The sequence below is a fragment of the Palaemon carinicauda genome, chromosome 16, assembly GCF_036898095.1.
Source record: "Palaemon carinicauda isolate YSFRI2023 chromosome 16, ASM3689809v2, whole genome shotgun sequence".
Classification (NCBI taxonomy): domain Eukaryota; kingdom Metazoa; phylum Arthropoda; class Malacostraca; order Decapoda; family Palaemonidae; genus Palaemon; species Palaemon carinicauda.
In genome coordinates, this window is record NC_090740.1 from 28,147,670 (window position 1) to 28,167,532 (window position 19,863).

Below are 19,863 nucleotides of genomic sequence, written 5' to 3' on the forward strand. Positions count from 1 at the left end.
TCTTTTCAAGGGAGCAAAGAGCTTACGATTGCATTCCCACTACAAGGGCTGCTCTTAGAGAGCACTACAAGAGAGGTGCCTTTCGTGCAGGATACATTTTGACTGCCTTTAGTATATTATCCAGTGTTGCCCTGTCCAAGACACTGGGGATGGCAACATGTTGATGGTGATTGGTTTCTGTATTGGGTAGATTAGTTGTGGCAAAATCTTGCCAAAAATTGAATAAGTGTGATTGCAAGAAGGAATGCCGTGGACTTGACTGCACATCTTTCTGCTGCTGCACCTAATTAAATCAATTGATATATGAAACGTGTTGGTATCCGTCAAGAAATATATTCATTTGTATCAATTTTGAAGTATGGCGGCCATTCGGTAGCCCATTGGAAAGATAGGTTCAGTTTATCTCTCAATGATAATAAGAATGCCAAAATCTGAATTAACCGTCATTGTTTTGACATTATGCAACTTTCGTAGGCTTATGAAATGAAAGTATTTGAAATATATAACAAATTTGTCGTCATCTTGGAATTGTTATCCATCTTGGAAATAGTCTTATTTGAGGATGTCGGTGGTTGTTTTTTATTTATGTGGATAAGACTTCTGCCAAATCTATCGCTTGTATCACCATTTGCACTATTTTTCCTTGCTACTCCGCTCCAATGATACAAAAACAACACTGTATAGCTAAACACTTGAGTGAGGAGTAGTCTAATACTGTTTTAAAGGAGTCTCTCTCTCTCTCTCTCTCTCTCTCTCTCTCTCTCTCTCTCTCTCTCTCTCTGCATTATTGCCAGCGTGCTTAGGTTGCAAACGGAGTTATTAGTATCCAATTCTCGGACGGATCAAGTATCCATGATAGTGTTCCCTAAAATCCAGTGATTTTGTTTAACTAAACGATTACTGGGGTACATAATTGTTAATTGACCTCTGCAGAGAGAGAGAGAGAGAGAGAGAGAGAGAGAGAGAGAGAGAGAGAGAGAGAGAGAGAGAGAGAGAGATTGTTAAAAAACCAGCCTATATACAGTAAGTATTCAATATTATGCCCTCAAGATTTTAAGCCATCCTTTTTCTCTGCGTATAGGAGTTACCTGAAAAGTTTACGCATTTATGTAGAAATATTAAGATTCTACAAGCTGCAGAGCATCAAAGGATTTTACAGGTATTCTAGGACGGACTAAAAAGAGATTAATGAACCACTGATATTGTTTGTTATCTTTTGTCAATAAAATATTTTGCTATAAGAGCATATGTTTGGCAACCTTATTAAAGATGCTATCAGAGCATGTGTTTGGCAACCTTATTATTATTATTATTATTATTATTATTATTATTATTATTACTAAGCTACCATCCTAGTTGGAAAAGCAGGATGCTATAAGCCCAGGGGCTCCAATAGAGAAAATAGCTCTGTGAGGAAATGAAAAAAGGAAAATAAAATATCTTAAAAAGAGTAACAATAAATATCTCTCATATAAACTATAAAAACTTTGAAAAAACAAGAGGAAGAGAAATAAGATAGAAGAGTGTGCTCGAGTGTACCCTCAAGCAAGAGAACTCTAACCCAAGACAGTGGAAGGCCATGGTACAGAGGCTATGGCACTACCCAAGACTAGAGAACAGTGGTTTGATTTTGGAGTGTCCTTCTCCTAGAAGAGCTGCTTACCATAGCTAAAGTCTCTATTCTACCCTTACCAAGAGGAAAGTAGCCACTGAACAATTACAGTGCAGTAACCCCTTGAGTGAAGAAGAATTGTTTGGTAATCTGTGTTGTCAGGTGTATGAGGACAGAGGAGAATATGTAAAGAATATGCCAGACTATTCAGTGTGTGTGTAGGCAAAGGAAAAATTACCCGTAACCAGAGAGAAGGATCCAATGTGGTACTGTCTGGCCAGTCAGAAGACCCCATAACACTCTAGCCAGTCAGAAGACCCCATAACTCTCTAGCGGTAGTATCTCAACGGGTGGCTGGTGCCCTGGCCAACCTACTACCTACATTATTAAAGATGCTTTCAGAGCATGTGTTTGGCAACCTTATTAAAAACGTAACTCGAGGCCATTACAAGGCTTTGATGCTACTAAAAAAGATTACGTAAATCGAAAAGAATAGGTAAAGAAATCAACACCTTCATCCATGTATTCATTCGTCTTTCTGGCACAGCTGGGTTTGAAATATTACTTTTAATTAATAATTATTTTATGGCAAACTTTAAGAATGGTTTTCATAACGGAAACAAAATGAGGAATAAGATATTACGTACAGAATTTTATCATAAACCCACTGATGGGCTTTTTCTTGTATGTTCGTATATCATAACGGTTGATGGGTAAAGATACGGGACAGTAATTTTTAAGTTTTTCCAGTGGCTTTTTCGGTGGGAACCGTGCGGTTTTGGGTTTTCCTCACTTCGGGGATCTTTAATGGAACATATTATAATGGTTTCCTGTCGATATTTTTTAGGCCGAGTGAGAAACTGGTAAGGTGGTGAGCTGTCAGCTGACCCACTGGGATATATGTAATATTTTTATGTATTGTATATACAAAAACGCATTAGCTCACGTACACACACACACAGACATAATCATCATCAGTTGAAACTGCAGGACAAAAGTTTCAAACATGTCCTCCCACTTGTCTGTTAATTGTTTTTCTATGCCAGTCTATCCCCACCAATTTTCTTAGCTCGTCAATTCATCGTCTTCTCCTCCTTGGCTTGCTGCTTTTGCAATCCCTAGAGACCCATTCCTTTAATATTAGTATACATCTGCTATCTGTTATTCTCATTATTTGTTCTGCCCATGTCCATTTCTTTTTCGTACTTGTTAGAATATCATCTATATTGGTTTGCTCTCGTATCCATGTTGCTCTTTTTCTGAATTAGTGTTATTCTCATCATTATTCTTACTGTTGCTCTTTGAGTTGTAAGTAGTGTGTATATGTGTGTAGGTAGTAGGTTGGCCAGGACACCAGGCGCCCGTTGAGATACTACCGCTAGAGAGGTATTGGATCCTTTGACTGGCCAGACAGTAATGCATTGGATCCCTCTCTCTGGTTACGGCTAATTTTTTCTTTGCCTACACTTACACAGAATAGTCTGGCCTATTCTTTACATATTCTCGTCTTTCCTCATACACCTGACAACAATGAGATACTAAACACTTCTTCATCCAAGGGGTTAATTACTGTGCTGCAATTTGTTCAGTGTACTTACCTCTTGGTATGGGTAGAAGAGACTCTTTAGCTATGGTAAGCAGCTCTTCTAGAAGAACGACACTCCAAAATTAAACCATTGTTCTCTAGTCTTGGGTAGTGCCATAGCCTCTGTACCATGGTCTTCCACTGTCTTGGGTTAGAGATCTCTTGCTTGAGGGTATACTCAGGCACACTATTCTATCTTATTATTATTATTTTTCTGCTTTTTGTTTTTTTTGAAATGTTGTGTTGAGCAGGCTTAATAGAAGGGCCATGGATGCCTGGTGGTTTATCAAGAGGTTGTCTTTTCCTTTTTTGATTCTTTTTCTTCTCAAAACCATCCTTACTGTCCTCCCTTCAGTTGTAGTGGCGATCCTGGAGGTCATTTAGCCTTGCATGGTGTATCGGCTCCTCCATGTTAACCAGTTTTTCCGACTTTTTACTCTAGTGTATGGGTGTCATCAATCACTTTATTTATAATTCTGTACATATTGTTTTTGTTATAATTCTTGTTAATCTAGTTTTTAAGTATGATGTCTCTTTTTTTGTTTATGTTAATTCCTATGCTATCTGGAGACATTGAGCGAAATCCGGGACCAGTACGTCCTAGATTTCGTCAATGTCGTCTTCTGTATTGCAATATTCGTGGTCTTCATGCAAATATCCAAGACCTTACAGTTGCGTCCAGACAGTATGATATTCTTTTGTGCTCCGAAACTTTGGTTTCTAATATGAGGCACTCATCTGAGCTCCTTATAACTGGTTTTAAGAAGCCAATAATGTTGAAACGTGATGCCATCCCTAGGGCCAGGGGAATGGCGGTGTATATTAGGACCGAGTATCCTGCTTCTCATAAGTCCTGCTATCAATGTGGATGTCATGAAATTCAGGAAATAAAAGTTTGTGGCAGGCATTACAACTTTTATTTGTGTTAGATCTACCAGAATCCAGACATGGATGATTCTATCTTCGATTGTCTTCTTACCATTATGGCTAAGATACAAGAAGATGATAGAAAGGCTTCTTTTGTCTTTGTAGGTGATTTTAATGCCCACAATATAGGGAGTGGTTAAGTTCTATCTCTCCTACTGATCGTCATGGCTTAAGAGCTTTAGACTTGCCTCTGAATCAGGCTGTGAGCAAATCATAAATGAAGCTACTCGAAGGTCTGGTAATTGCTTGGACCTCGTATACACTGACTCCCCTGGCGTTATAACTAGTAAGGTTGGTTCTCCAGTCGGGACATCTGATCATGCCTTGATTTCATTAGTATTGAAGACTGAGCAGCCTGTCCCTGATATATCATACTCTTGTAAAATTTATATGAAATCCCATGCAGACAATGGAATGGGATTTTGCATGATCTTTTGTGCTTGAATTGGTCACAATTATATAGTAGTGTAGATCCTGTTGTCCCTTTGAATGAGAATCTAATCAACATAATTGATAGGCGTATCCCTTCTTATGTGCTAAGGTACCGAGTGAAGGACAAACCGTGGTTCAATGATGATTGTAGACGTGCCTTTTTGGAGAAGCAGGAGGCCTATCACCTTTGGAAGGGTAACAGATCAGATTTGACCTGTAACAACTATACTCAGCTTCGAGCTTTTGCTCAGAGAGTTTATGCCTCAACTGAAAAGGAGTACAATTTAACCATAAAAGAAACCCTTTCTGGTACAACTCAGGAACATAAATGGTGGTGCACCCTTAAATCTGCACTCTTTGGTGTAGATGCAACAGTTCCTCCTTTACTTAAACCAGATGGCTCAGTCACTTACTGTCCAAAGGAAAAGGCAACCCTTTTGGCTGATGTTTTTTGACAGTAAACAGAGTAATGAAAAACTTGAACTTCCTCATTCCTGTTTTCCTGAGGCTAAACTAACTAGTTTAGCTTTTCGATCTCGTGAGATTAAAGCTCTGTCGATGGACCTTGATGCTTATGGAGGTGTAGACCCAAATGGTATTTTTCCTTCTTTTTTATAAAGACAGCAGATTTCTTAGCTCCAAAGTTGTTATTTTGCGCATGTTAGCAAGAAGAGGAGCTTTTAGCACTTGTTGGAGAATTGGTAATGTTACTCCTCTATGTAAATGTGTTTGTGGTAGCTCAAGTCCCACTGATTACCGCCCAATTTCCATAACTCCCATATTATCTAAAGTATTTGAACGTCTTCTGGCAAAACGTCTTAATATGTTTGCTGAAGGTAATCATCTACTCCCTAGTTTGCAATTTGGTTTTCGTAAAAGGCCTTGGAGCATGTGATGCCCTTCTTACAGTCTCCAATGCTGTACAAAAATCCCTTGATTGTGGTCAGGAAGTTCGTATGATTGGCCTTGATTTTAGTGCTGCCTTTGACCTTGTTGATCATGAGGCACTTGTTTTCAAACTCAAACAGTTGGGAGTGGGTGGGTCGTTTCTTAGCATTATTATTGATATTTTAAGTAATAGATCTCATAGAGTTGTTGTTGATGGGCACCATAGTGAGTATAGGAATGTGATATCCGGTGTTCCACAGGGTAGTGTTCTTGGCCCATTACTTTAAATACTGTATACACATGACATGTGGTTTGGCCTAGAAAACAAGCTTGTTACTTATGCAGATGATGCTGCTCTCTTTGCATCAATTCCATCCCCTGAATGTAGATCTGGGGTTGGTGAATCCCTTAATAGAGATTTAGCTAAAATTAGTGCATGGTGCAAATTATGGGGTATGAAATTGAATCCTAGCAAAACTCGAAGTATGATTGTAAGTAGGTCAAAGACGGTGGCTCCTCAACATCCGGATCTCAGTATTGATAATGTTTCGTTAAATTTGTATGACTTAAAATTTTAGGTGTGATTCTCGACAGCAAATTTACTTTTAAGAAACACAGTAGGTCTGCGTCTTCTTCAATTGCACAAAAAATTTGCTTATTGAGAAAGTCTTACAAGATTTTCGGTGATCAATCTATTCTGAAGAAGTGTTTTAACTCTTTCATTCTACCTTGTTTCGAGTATTGTTCTCCTGTCTGGTGTTCAGCTGCTGATTCTTATCTTAATTTGTTGGACAGAAACTTACGGTCTACTAATTTTCTTATTCCTGATATAGATATTAATCTTTGGCACCGTCGTTCAATTAGTTCATTATGCATGTTGCATAAGATTTTTCATAACTCTGACCATCCTTTACATTCAGATCTCCGTGGACAATTTTATCCTGTTCGTAATACTAGGCAGGCAGTTAATTCTAATAGCCATGCCTTCTCCATCATGAGGCTCAATACTACACAGTATTCTAGAAGTTTTATTCCAGCTGTTACCAAGTTGTGGAATGATCTTCCTAATCGGGTAGTTGAATCAGTAGAACTTCAAAAGTTCAAAGTTGGAGCAAATGTTTTTATGTTGACCAGGCTGACATAAGTCTTTTTATAGTTTATATATGACATAACTTTTTTGACGTTGTTAATAGTTTATATAGGGCATATCTGTTTTGACGCTGTTACTGTTTTTAGAATGATATATTGTTAATTTATTCTCATCATTTATTTATTTCCTTATTTCCTTTTCTCACTGGGCTATTTTCCCTGTTGGAGACCTTGGGCTTATAGCACCTTGCTTTTCCAACTAGGGTTGTAGCTTGGCTAGTAATAATAATAATAATATATATATATATATATATATATCTATATATATATATATATATATATATATATATATATATATATATATATATCTATATATATATATATCTATATATATCTATATACACATACATACATACATACATACACTACCGTTGAGATACTACCACTAGAGAGTTATGGAAACCTTTGACTGACCAGGCAGTACTTCATTGGATCCCTTTCTCTGGTTACGGTTCACTTTCCAATTGCTACACACACACCGAATAGTCTGGCCTATTCTTTACAAATTCTCCTCTGTCCTCATACACTTGACAACACTGAGATTACCAAACAATTCTTCTTCACCTAAGGGGTTAACTACTGCACTGTAATTGTTCAGTGGCTACTTTCGTCTTGGTAAGGGTAGAAGAGACTCTTTAGCTATGGTAAGCAGTTCTTCTAGGAGAGGGACACTCTAGAATCAAACCATTGTTCTCTAGGCTTGGGTAGTGCCATAGCCTCTGTACCACGGTCTTCCACTGTCTTGGGTTAGAGTTCTCTTGCTTGAGGGTACACTCGGGCACACTATTATTTTATATTTCTCTTCCTCTTGTTTTGTTAAAGTTTTTATAGTTTATATAGGAGATATTTAATTTAACGTTACTCTTGAAATATTTTATATTCCTTAAGTTTCCTTTCCTCACTTTTTTCAAATAGGGTTGTAGCCTAGCAAATAATCATAATAATAATAATAGAGAGAGAGAGAGAGAGAGAGAGAGAGAGAGAGAGAGAGAGAGAGAGAGAGAGAGAGAGAGAGAGAGACTCTGGAGGACTTTAAAAGATAGAATGATATCTCCGTCATTGAGTTTATTTGTCATGTAGCATAATATAGAAATCACAACGATATATCTAAAATTCTTGTATTTAGCTTTCGGCGAAAAAACATAACCCTTGTTTGATTAGATAGACATTCGCTTTGTAATAGCTGTGTTTTCAAAAGAGATATTTTGTAATATGTGTTATAGTTATTACTGGTCTCTAGATAGACATATAAGAATCTCTTTAATTGTTCGTTGCTGCCATTTAGAATCATACGAAAAGTGATTATGATTTTGATAATTATTCCTACACAACTTACCTATTTCTCTTTAGCTGACAAATTTTATCCTCATTTTCTAGTGAGTTTTAGAAATAGAGACAATCCAGCAGGGATTCTGAGTTCTCCCACAAGTTACATTTAAGGTAATTCTTTGTGCCAATTCATTAATGTGTGTGTAAATTTTTAATTGCGTAGTTTTGCAATATGAATATTAATATCCTTTTATTTCTTTTCAGATCTGGTCGGGACGGTGGTGAGCGTGTGGGCGGAAGTTGGTCGGTGGAGTATAACGCCCACGGAATTGTCCCAGTTTCTAGCTCTCTTCAAATCAAAATGTCCTCCTTTGGTAAGTGATGCAGTCGCATTTTTTTTATTGGACCATCGGATATTTTTTTTTATTTAAAGTAAATCGTCAACCTTAATGTCTATTGCGGAATGTTTTACAAAAATGTCGTGTTTTTATGCCTATTTATCTTCGTTATAGGTACGTTTGGTAATATTTAAGTTACTAGTTATAAGGAAAAAATTGTGATTCAAATTAACTCGTTCAAAGTGGTCACTGGTTTTAAGTGTTTGTAGATAAAAGTCGCACGGTTTTTAATGATTATTTAAACTATTATTATAAGTAAGCTCGAAATATAAAATAATTTAAGGTAAAAAAACAATCTTTTGTAAATTAGGTCTAAGTATGACATACAGTAATTATACAATATTATGTAAATTAGTTCAAAATATGACAGAAATTTCGGCAAAGAAACACACTGTTGGAAATTGGGTCTAATATGATGTAATTTACAATAAAGAAACAATATTCTGTAAATTAGGTCTAATTATGATATAATTTACAGTACAGTTATTTTGATATTATAAGTCTACCATTATGATATAATTAATATTCCTGATATTTAGACTTTGGCATACTTGGCTAAACTAAGTGGCTGATAACTCATACGGAACATTTTCAGATATCATAACATGATTCAGAAGTCCTTGCATCTTCGAGGAAGAAGCTTAGGCTATAATATTATGAATTTTATATGTTATTATTATTATTGTTATTATTATTATTATTATTATTATTATTATTATTATTATTATTATTATTATTATTATTATTTCAAGGTAAGCTACAATCCTAGTTGGAAAAGCAGGGTGATATAAGCCCAAGGGGTCCACCAGGGAAAAATAGCCCTGTGAGGATGTGAAATAAGAAAATGAACAAACTACAAGAAAAATAATGAACAATTAAAATATTTTAAAAACTGTAACATCATTGATATAGACCTTTCTTCAGACTTATCAGTGTAACAATGGTCGTTGACGAATACATCTTTTGTTTTTTTTTTTCCAGGATATTTTATTACGGGCTCTTTCGCGCATCCTGGAAGGTTGTGGCAGGGAACCCCAATGTTCCCTGACCTACCCATGTCCAGGGGCCCCCACGGCGTCCATCACCCCGACCCTTGATGCTTCCCATAATTCGCTCACGGAAAGCTTGGCATCCTTCGTCAACATCCGGGTGCCATCGTCTCCCGTTGTCGAGGCCATAACCAGGCTCCATGACAGCCACTGCAGACACGGTAATTACAAAATTGATAATCTCTTTGCTTGTAGGTTATGTTTTATAGCCTTGTGAATGTGTATAATGTAGATCTTTTATTCTTGTAAATCTGTTATACCAATATTCAATGAGAAGGCAGATATATGGGAGCAGAATAAGTTTTCTGTTGGGTGTCACTTTGTTTTTCTTTTTGGGTGTTGATGTATTCATTCATGTTTTAGGGGAATGGAAACGTTGAAATTTTCTAATTTTCTCTAGTAATTTTAGGGCGGATAATTATCTCTTTGGTTGTAGGTTATGTTTTATAGCCTTGTGAATGTGTATAATGTAGATCTTTTATTCTTGTAAATATGTTATACCAATATTCAATGAGAAGGCAGATGTATGTGAGCAGAACAAATTTTCTGTTACTTCAATGATTTGTTTGTTTTTTGGGTACTGATTTATTCATTCCTGATTTATGGGAATCAAAAAGTTGAAACTTATTTTCTCCAGTAATTTTAGAGATGATAATTTAGAAGTTGATTTATTCAATGTGGAAACTGTATTATATGGCATCATAATTTTCTCTCACTGGTTTGTAGTAGCCACCATTCTAGAGTATCCTAGATTGCAAAATAAAGTGTAGAGCAAAATTTAAAATAGTTAACCAATTATGGGGTTTTCATATAAAAGTGGTAGCAATACTAGTTATGTAAATTAATGTGTAAATCGTGTTATTAGATTCTGAAATCACACATAAATAGGTCTTAAAGTATTGGTGATTATTTGCTGACATTTTAGAAAATTATAGAAGAAAGCTGAATTAACTTTGGAAGGAGGGAAAAGAATTACTACTTGAAAATTATTAGTGTATGAAAGTCTACGAGCCTGGAATTCAGTCTACTGTTTATGGTCCACATTTAAAAGGTATGAAATTTGATGCTGTGAGAAATTCACTGCTCTTCATATCTGTAAAAGAGAAAGGGAATGTGACTTTGGATAAGTGGTAGGCTACCATAGTCATTTGGCCCTTGTCATTGGCTACATATAACAAAGACCTCCTGTACTTTGTAGATTCCATATACTAGTTTGGCCGTAAATAAAAGATACAGTTGTTACAATTGTTTTTGGAGCAAGTTAACATCACTTTGGAGTCTTCAACACATTTTTTTTAAAAAGCTTTCAAGGGAGATATCAACTGGGAGCAATAGATGTAAATTTTTAAGGGCAGGTGGTTTTACCTTCACCTGATTATTTACCCTTTAGCGAGACTACTCTTGAGGTTTAGGATCACAGGTCTGACATTGCACATAAATGTTTTGAAACTCATTGAGGTTGTGTATGGTCACATTGTTTGGTAGAATTTGTGTCACTCCTTGACCACTCGGCAGCTAACGTAGTATGTCTACGCCTTTTGTTACTGGGTTTCAAGTTAATTGTTCGATTTTATAATTCCATACAGAATAATTTTAAACTTCATACTTAAATGAGTCTGTTCTACTTTCAACAACGCATATTCAATCTGCGATGTACCTTTTTACCTTACTTTGGCTAGGGAATAAAATAAAGTTTATTGTCAGACTAGAATCCTTATGGCAGCAAGAAACAGCACTTTAGCACTTTAAAAGAGTAAAGGATATCTTTACAAATGGGTAGCCTCTTGCATATGCCCTCTTCACCGGTGAATTTAGAGGTTTTATTTTTTAGATTCAGGATAATGTTTTTAAAATTCCCTCTTAACATGGTTATAGGTACCATAATTTCAGTAAAATGCAATTTATAATTCAGAGACAAAATACTTTAGGGGAAAATGGAAGTTATGAAAAGTCTGTGGTTACATTGTCTGAATTTGAATTAGATGAACATATTTTGTTTTGATATTTAGATTATTTGCCATGGTTTGCTAGGTACAATGTAATTACAAAGTATGCCCTTGTCATACCTTGGGGGAAAGTATGATAAAGTAGAAATAGATATCGTATTTTATTTTATGTTTGTCTTGGTATATTTCAATTTCTGATCTACTTAAAGCTTGTGATGTTTTGACCTCATTTTTACCATTTTTTTCTAATCGTATGACAGGCATCCTTTCTTGTGCTGCAATATCTTGTGTAGTGTGTCCTGTACCTCGTACATTAGACTGGTCACCATATAATTCTGGATTGGCCTGTACCTCATGGCTCTGTATACGGGACAGGTATGTGTATGGGGAAGTCATATGATATATTTTGATAACACAGAATAGACTACAGTAACGTAAATTTACCAATAATCGTTAGATAAATTTTTTTGAGATGTTTTGCATTTTTTATTTACATTTGTCCATTACTCAACTGGTTGTTTATTTGGTGCAGAATTACCCAATCACCATTGAAATGATTAATATTAGGTACAATTTACAGGTCAGCTACTGAAAGTAAAATGCGCCCATCTTCACAGTCCAGCTTGAGTTGGGGCTCAGAAAGTGGATTCAATACTGCTGTCAGATGTGGATCTTTCTCACGTAAGTTAGTCCTTTAAACTCCACTTTTTCAGGTGAGGGTATGCTTAGATAATCTTAGACATGTAACCCTGTTTTACCATTGGTTGATGGGACTTCATGCAACTTTTTATTTGAGTCTTTTGTTAGGTTTAAATGGCTATTTAGATTAGTATATAGGATTTTTGGTAAAAAATTTTAGTAATCAGTACTATACTCTGATCATTGATGTCACCAAAACGTTTTTAAGGATTCTTATACAGTATTTTGTGTCACAATATGACTACAGTTTTTTTTTTTTCTATTTTGCCTCATCTGCTTTAGTATATATAAGTTGCTAGTTCTAGTAGCCTCCAATTTTCATATTCTCCTGTATAAATAGTGTATAGAAAATTAAATCTATAAATAATCTTTTGAATTTTGTGCATGAAATTCTGAAGGTGATTTAAAAGAAAACTTTGGAATGAAAACTAACAAAACCTACCTTGGATATTTGTTATTGTTGACTTATAGTCCAGGCAAGATAATAATAGACCAGCCACTAATTGCAATAGTTTCTGTTTGTGGTTTATATTTGTCAATGAAGCAATGGAGATGACATGGTAAAAGTTTATTAAACTCTTTTTCAGCCATAACGTGAAACTGCTGACTCAGCATATTTTTGCAGTCTTGATAATACTGTAGTTTTTTTTTTCCTTCCTTTGTGAGGTTTTTTTTTTTTTGCTACAGGTGGAGATACTGTAGCTGCTACTCACAGTCTCCCTTAAGTGTTTTTTTTTTTTTTTTTTTTTTTTTTTTTTTTTTTTTTTTTGTTATCTGCAAGCGTTTTTATGACTTTGTGATCAGTCATGATGAACCTTGGCAGCAGGCACATACATGTTCTGATGAATATTCTGATTTAATTTTCTAACAATGGTATTGTAAAATTCATTAACACATTGAAAGTCAAATTATTAACATTAACAGCTTTATACTTAAGCATTTTCAGAACATTACAACGTCACTGTGGAGTGGTTGCCAGGTTCATGCAGCAGGAGATGCAGATTTGTTGATCGTTCAAACTGCGTTGCTTTTGCTGCTCGGTGTGAGAACATATTGGTAGGAGATGGCACTGATTTGCTTGTTCTTCTCTTATGATGGCAAAGTCACACTTCACAACTTGTTGTTCAAGCCCTCTAAAGAAGAAGTCCTCCAGGTCATGGAACATTAAATCTACCCAAGAAAATCTTGGCGAGATTGTAAGTGATCACATACCATTCCTTCATGCTGTCCTGGGATGTGATACCACTTCAAGGCTACATGGAATTGGAAAGTGTGCAGCTCTGAATAAAATGAAAGACAAGACTTTCGTTAGCCAAGCACAAGTTTTCCTTGGGAACACCATGACTAAAGACAATCATCACTGCAAGGGAAAGAGCTGTGATGTTACTCTATAATGGGACTGATGGAGAGACAATGGTTGCTTTGCGGTACAGGGGATTTTGTGTGAAAACAACCACCAGTACTTCCAGTAGCGAACCCCGGTCAATCCCCCCAACATCTGCTGCACTCAAATATCACTTTTTGAGAGAGTACCATCAAGTACAGAAGTGTCTTGGTATGGACACCATGTTCCCAACAGAGTGGAGAGATGGAAAGTCTGTGACTGGGGAATGGTTCCTCACACCACAGATTTGAAACCAGCTCCTCAAGAACTTCTTAGATTATCAGGTGTAACTATAAAACAGGGTGTTCTACACTTTGATGATCTTGTTGAAAGAATGGATTACCATGTAAAATTGCATGTGGACAATGAAAGGGTATCTGTTCAAATATCTCCAACATCGATTTGTGTGACCTGGAAAGCGATGATAGAAATTGACATGCGACATAGTAAAATATGATGTTTCTTTCATGAGTCCTTTTTTTCTCGTGTTAACATGTGACACTAGTACAGTTTGTCTCTTCTTGGTATCGGTGTTTGGTTTCAGTTCCTTAAGTTTTTTGTTTCTTTTGTTTTATGTGTTTTCAATAGTCTCAAATGATCGATGAATGCGTGATACATATTGTATGATTTTGTCATGAATTCTGTGTATCGTATATTCATGACGATTTAAACAAATGTTCCCATGCTTAGATTCCAGTAGATTTTTTATGTGTTTGTACATATAACAGGGTGTCTGAAACAATAATCAGAGGAATTATTGTAATTAGTGGCCAGTTGACCCAATTTTGACCATATCTTGCTTGGGCTGTTAGGGAACTTCTAATTCTTTCTTAACAAAGACTACTTTCAAATAGAAAACACACTACTGTACTGAAGTTGTAGGTAATAGTAAACTTTCTTATCGGCAAATGATTGATAAGGTGTGACTAGGAGTTTTATTTCTATTTTACTGTTCTTTGAAACCTTCTAAAAGTGATCCCCCTGTCTAATTGATATTAGCTAGCATTCTCTTAGTTCTTGAAGTTCCTCATGGAGCTTTTGTTACCTTGGGATCCTAGATTAACCAAACTAGTAAGCACACTATAAAAGTAATAATGGTCATCATCACTATCTAGTAACTGCTGTAAGCTAGAATACATGAAAATTCCCTTGTATTAAAGAATTTGTACCATTGTATTCTCATGCCATTAGCCTTTCATTAACTTTGTATTATATACTGTACATGTTAAATTGTTTGTGGTCTCATTAAATCTAATACTTATTTAATGAATTTTTTCTATATGCACACTATTTTTCCTTTGACAGGTGGAGCAACATCTACTTTTTCTGTGAGCAGTGAACTTACATTAAACAAACTGCATTTGTTGTCTGTGGGAACTCAGCATCTTATGTTTTCTCTGTGGCTAGATCCCACTAAAGGTATGTGTTTTTACAAATTGGTGAAAAAGTTTATTTTATGTCTTGGTACAGTTTCATACTGAAAATTCCTTTTTATGTCGCAAGATAAGATGCCATATGTTTCCAGGTTCATATTGATAGATATGCTTGACTGCATTGCTATGGCCTTTTGAAATATATGATTTTTCTGATGAGATTATTTCGTGGGAAATGAATTGGCAGTAGTATAAAGTTTTTCCTTTGATAGATTTTCTTCAGGTTTGTGTAACTCGAGAAGTTGATGGGGAAAGTGCCGTCCTTAGCCATGGTGTGGTTTTACATGCTGGACTGTGTGATGGAGAATGGCATCATCTTGCACTCTGTGTACCTACTATAAATGTCAGAAGAGGTGGAAGTTTGAAGGTACTGTACTGTGTTCCTAAGTGTAAGAGAATACATGATTCTATCTCTTGCTGTGTAAAGAGCTTTTCCATTATCAGCTAAGTTACAACCTTGGTTTGAAAAGCAGGATGCCATAAGCCGAAGGGCTTCAAACGGGATGAAAGGAAATGAGGAAATAGATAAACTACTGTACAAAAGAAGTAATCAACAAATAAGGTAAAATATTTTAAAAACACTGACATTAAAATACATCTTTAATATATAAACTATAAAATGTGTTTTATGTCAGCCTGTTCAAAATAAAAACATTTACTGCATATTTGAAGTTTTTGAAGTTACGTCGATTCAACTACAGTACTTGATTAGGAAGATCATTCCACAACCTGGTCACATCTGGAATAAAATTCTAGAACTGTGTAGCCTTGTGATGGAGAAGGCATGACTATTTGAATTAGCTGCATATCTAGTATTACAAATTGGATGGTACTGTCGAGGAAGTTTGAATACAAAGGATGGTCAGAATTATGAAAAATTTTATGCAATATTCAATGATCTTATATTTTATTTAAATGCCAAGAAGGTGAGTCTATTTTAATTCATTTCATTGTAAAATGGTTCAATTAAAGAAAACTAAATCATTCTAGGCTTATTTATTTCAAGAGAAAATTGTATCATATAGTCAGTGTACATTACTGTATTTTGAATAAAGCCAGTATTTACTTCCAAATATATTTGATAGTAATAATGATTATAATAAATGACAATAAAGAGGTTTTGATGAAGGACAAACCTATTTTGGAGGAGGTTCTGTGTCGTATCCAATTACATTATTGGGAAAGGCTAGAACAGGGCATCCAATACAACCTAAATATCAAAGAAATGTTGTTCCACCTGTTTTAGGGCCAGTATATCAATGTGTAAAGCATATACTTGGTGTGTGTGAGAGATACCTTAGTTTAGGCACTGTTGAACTTGGCACAGCCCTTTAATGTGAAACCCGTCTGCTATGGGTGATGTCATTACTATGTCATTATTGCATAGGTAAAACAACCAGCACTACATCTTGGGACCAGTATACCTGTGCATTAACTTGTGGAAATAAGGAAACAGATAGCTCATTATGCCTGAGTGTACTGTAAAGCAAGAGAACTCTAACCAAAGACAATGAAAGACCATGGTACAGAGGGTATGGCATTACCCAAGACTAGAGAACAATGGTTTGATTTTGTGGTGTCATTCTCCTAGAAGAGTTGCTTACCATAGTTAGTCTCTGCTACCCTTACCAAGTGAAAAGTAGCCACTGAACAATTACAGTGCAGTAATTAACCAAGAATTTTTTTGGTTATCAGGAGTATGAGGAAAGAGGAGAATGTGTAAAGAATTGACCAGACTTTTCAGTGTATGTGTGGGCAACGAAAAAATGAGATATAACCTAAGAGGGATCTAATGTAGTACTATCTGGCCAGTCAAAGATCCAATAATACTCTTGGTAGTATCTCAACAGGTGGCTTGTGATTTGGCCAACCTACTAACTCCTTGTTTTGAGTTACTGTATTGATGAGATATTTTAGCTTGTTATCTTTAACAATCACAGATTAAGCTTAAAGCATATTATTCGTTCAAAAAACTCCCTTCATCTTCCATGGTCCAACCACTTCACTTTGGAGTCTGTCAAGAAATATTCATGAATTAACTGTTTGGCTTAAAGTGAAAAATTCTTGAGAAAGATCTAAAGTGAGTCATCAGACGTAGCTAATGTTTTCCTTTATACAGTATTTACAATATTTTCTGTGTATGTATACTGCTATTTTGATATTGAATGTATGTACAGGTATTTTTTAATTTTATGAATACTGTAGAATTATTCATCTTATAGCTTTTTTCCATGTATTATGCTTTGGAGAGAGACATAAGTTGGAAATGACGTAAAGAAGGACGTTACTTATATATGATAACTATAAAGGCTTGGAATATTAATGTAAAAAATAAAAGAGATAGAGAAAGGGGGTGGAATACTACCTTGCACCATTTCAATTAAAATTATACTCTAACCTTCAAATTATCTTTACTGATAATGTATATTCCTTCTTTTCAGATGGCAATTTTTGTTGATGCAATTAATTGCCATGCTGTCAATTTGGTAATACCAGCTGTTGGCTCAATTAAGAAGAGTACGCCATCCTACCTCCTCCTTGGTCATGCTGATTATTACTCACCTGAGGTAAAGTTAGGTTTTATTATTTTAGATTTTCTAGAAATTCATTTGATACTCATTTCTTTATTTAAAAGTAATTATTAAGCAAGGTGCTGTATAACTATTTCAGAAAGGGTTATTTTCAATGTAGGTAAGTTTCTTTTAATCACATTCTTTAGTCTGAGTATATAGGCATTTTTAGATTCTACTGTAATTTTAGAATGCTTAACTGCGGTGTGTATGTGACCATAGGGTGATTTGAGTTTTATCTGTAAGATACTGGAATGAGTATGTAGATTAAATATTTTGAAGATTTCTTGATTTCTTAGCATTGATTATCACCATTATTTTCTTTATCTTTTAAGAAATTTTTTTTGCAAGTTATGTAGTGAGTAGAATCAGATGAAAAATATCTGTGATTGTGGCTCAGAAAGGCCTAGAGAAAAATGGGAATTTCAATGATGAATTTTATTTAGTTTCAAACTCACCTGATGCTCTTATTGCTTATTCACTAGAAGCTCAGTTTATTGACATTTATTTTTTAAAATTAAAAAAATTATCATCTGACCTTCCAATAGATACATGCTTCTAGTAATGAGACATGCTAGCATGATGCAAGGCAGTGACATGCCAGGAGCTCTTTCTTATTTTTATTTCAGTCTCAAAGTTGAAACTATCTCCTTTCCTTTTGACATCACAAGCCAATTGAGTTGATTCTGTTCCAATTTGTATTGAGAAAAAAATAGAAAATTCTTATCTTTAGAACATCTCATTAGAACAAATTTCTTTACTGTAGCCATGTTTCCTAGCAGGGTCTTCCACATCCAAACCAGCATACAGTATGCTTCAACATTTTGAACTCTTATATCATTTCCAACTTTTGTATTACGAAAGACAATCTTTCCAGACAGAAAATTCCAAAAAGGTACTGCTGCCATCATCATTCCCTGTTATATAAGTGGTGTCAGAACTAAAAGAGAAAACCATCATAGGCTTCAAAATTTGAGCTTTTCAATGCAAGAAGAAAAGATTAAATCTTTCTAGACAAAAACTTGAAAAGTTACTGTTGCTAGTATCTTTAATGAATATAGAATCAGAGTTGGAACCAGAAGAGACTATTTCAAATTAACCAGGATCCCCAGTCGATCTAGCATCCGGAGTAATTACACCCTTAGAACCTGAATCCTTTGCAACGAATCGCTCAAAAGTAGCTAATCATGAAGGTATCGTATATTAAAACTCTGTCCCAGAAATCTTGACCATATCAAGATGAGGCCATCATCCTGGTGAACACACACGAGGCTGTTTTGAGACTGCAGCATTTACTTGAATTGGTAAAATTTTAACCACTTTACAAAAGAAAGTATTTACAACAAACTGAGATGAATTGAAATGTGAAAATATGCATCTGATCTTTTGGAATCTTTCAAGATTTTTCCTTCATGGCCCCAGAACTATTGAGGGCATTTTTATAAAAAAAATTGAGAACTGAATACTTGTTGAGAGCCAAGACTTCAGGACTGGATTCCAACCCCCTGAACCATAGAGACTAAAATTAACCTCTTGTAAAACCACAGAGCAGGGTTTAATACCGCTTCTATTACATATTTCTCTAGATGGTTTACAATTTCTTGTAACAAAATCTAAGCCTTTACTGTACTTGTAAAATAACTTGACTATGGAACTGCCTCCTCGGTCAAAAGAGAATCTTTGGTTAGAAGAATCTAGTAAACTTCTTTTGACTGCGTCTAGCACCCACAGATAAGGATGAAGGTTTTCCCAAATATAATATAAATAGGAAAGCCTTCCTGCTGCATTTCTCCTGGGACTGTGATGCTATTCTCTGATAAGTTCATAGTCTTTTTGACAACTATTCCGGAATGTTTACTATAGAGGAATCCTGACTACTGCTGGTGCAAAGGTTAGGTCAGAATGACCTCTTTTTAAGTGAAGACCCACTGGCCTCCTGAGATTTAACAAAGGAAGCCAATGAATTAAGAGTTTTTAAAGCTGCTTATTGTAAAATATTAGTTAAGCACTCTATAAAAGAACTGTTCTGGCATGTCATTATCGACACCATCCCCACTATAAACAACTAGCCTAGTCTTTGGATTTACCCTTGAACTAAAAGCAAAAATTTCTTTTCCATGACAGGAACAGTGAGATATTTGCACCCGTGCATTAATAGCTAATAAATCCAGAGGTGTACATCTCTAAACATTATAATATATCACAATCTGGAGCCGGAGAACAGAATATATCCAGCCAATCCAAAAAAAGGGACTGAAATAAGAGTCCCTATCATGTCATTGCATTACTACTTGTCATTAACTGTTAGTGTCTCATTTCTTTAATAGAGGCATGTGTCTATTGGAAGGAAAGGAGATAGAAATTTATTAAATTTTATGGGCAAATACAGCATTGATAAACCAAGCTTCTAGAAAAAAGGGAATTTGAACATCAGGGAAGGTTTGTAGAAATTAAGAATGATATTCAAAATAAAGTATTCTTGATATAGTTGCACAAATCTTAATAATTATATTTTAAGAAAG

General features: G+C 35.3%; 1 protein-coding gene across 8 annotated transcripts in view; it reads left to right on the forward strand.

Annotated features, from left to right (window-relative positions):
• mv (lysosomal-trafficking regulator mauve) overlaps window positions 1-19,863 on the forward strand; it is a 388,598-nt gene that overhangs the window by 198,451 nt on the left and 170,284 nt on the right. For all 8 annotated transcript variants that reach the window (XM_068389706.1, XM_068389704.1, XM_068389709.1 and 5 more), the window contains exons 11-17: window positions 8,127-8,236; window positions 9,242-9,470; window positions 11,516-11,630; window positions 11,836-11,936; window positions 14,644-14,757; window positions 14,984-15,138; window positions 17,213-17,338. In XM_068389706.1, the coding sequence (XP_068245807.1) occupies window positions 8,127-8,236; window positions 9,242-9,470; window positions 11,516-11,630; window positions 11,836-11,936; window positions 14,644-14,757; window positions 14,984-15,138; window positions 17,213-17,338 (950 nt within the window). The remainder of the gene's footprint in view (window positions 1-8,126; window positions 8,237-9,241; window positions 9,471-11,515; window positions 11,631-11,835; window positions 11,937-14,643; window positions 14,758-14,983; window positions 15,139-17,212; window positions 17,339-19,863) is intronic.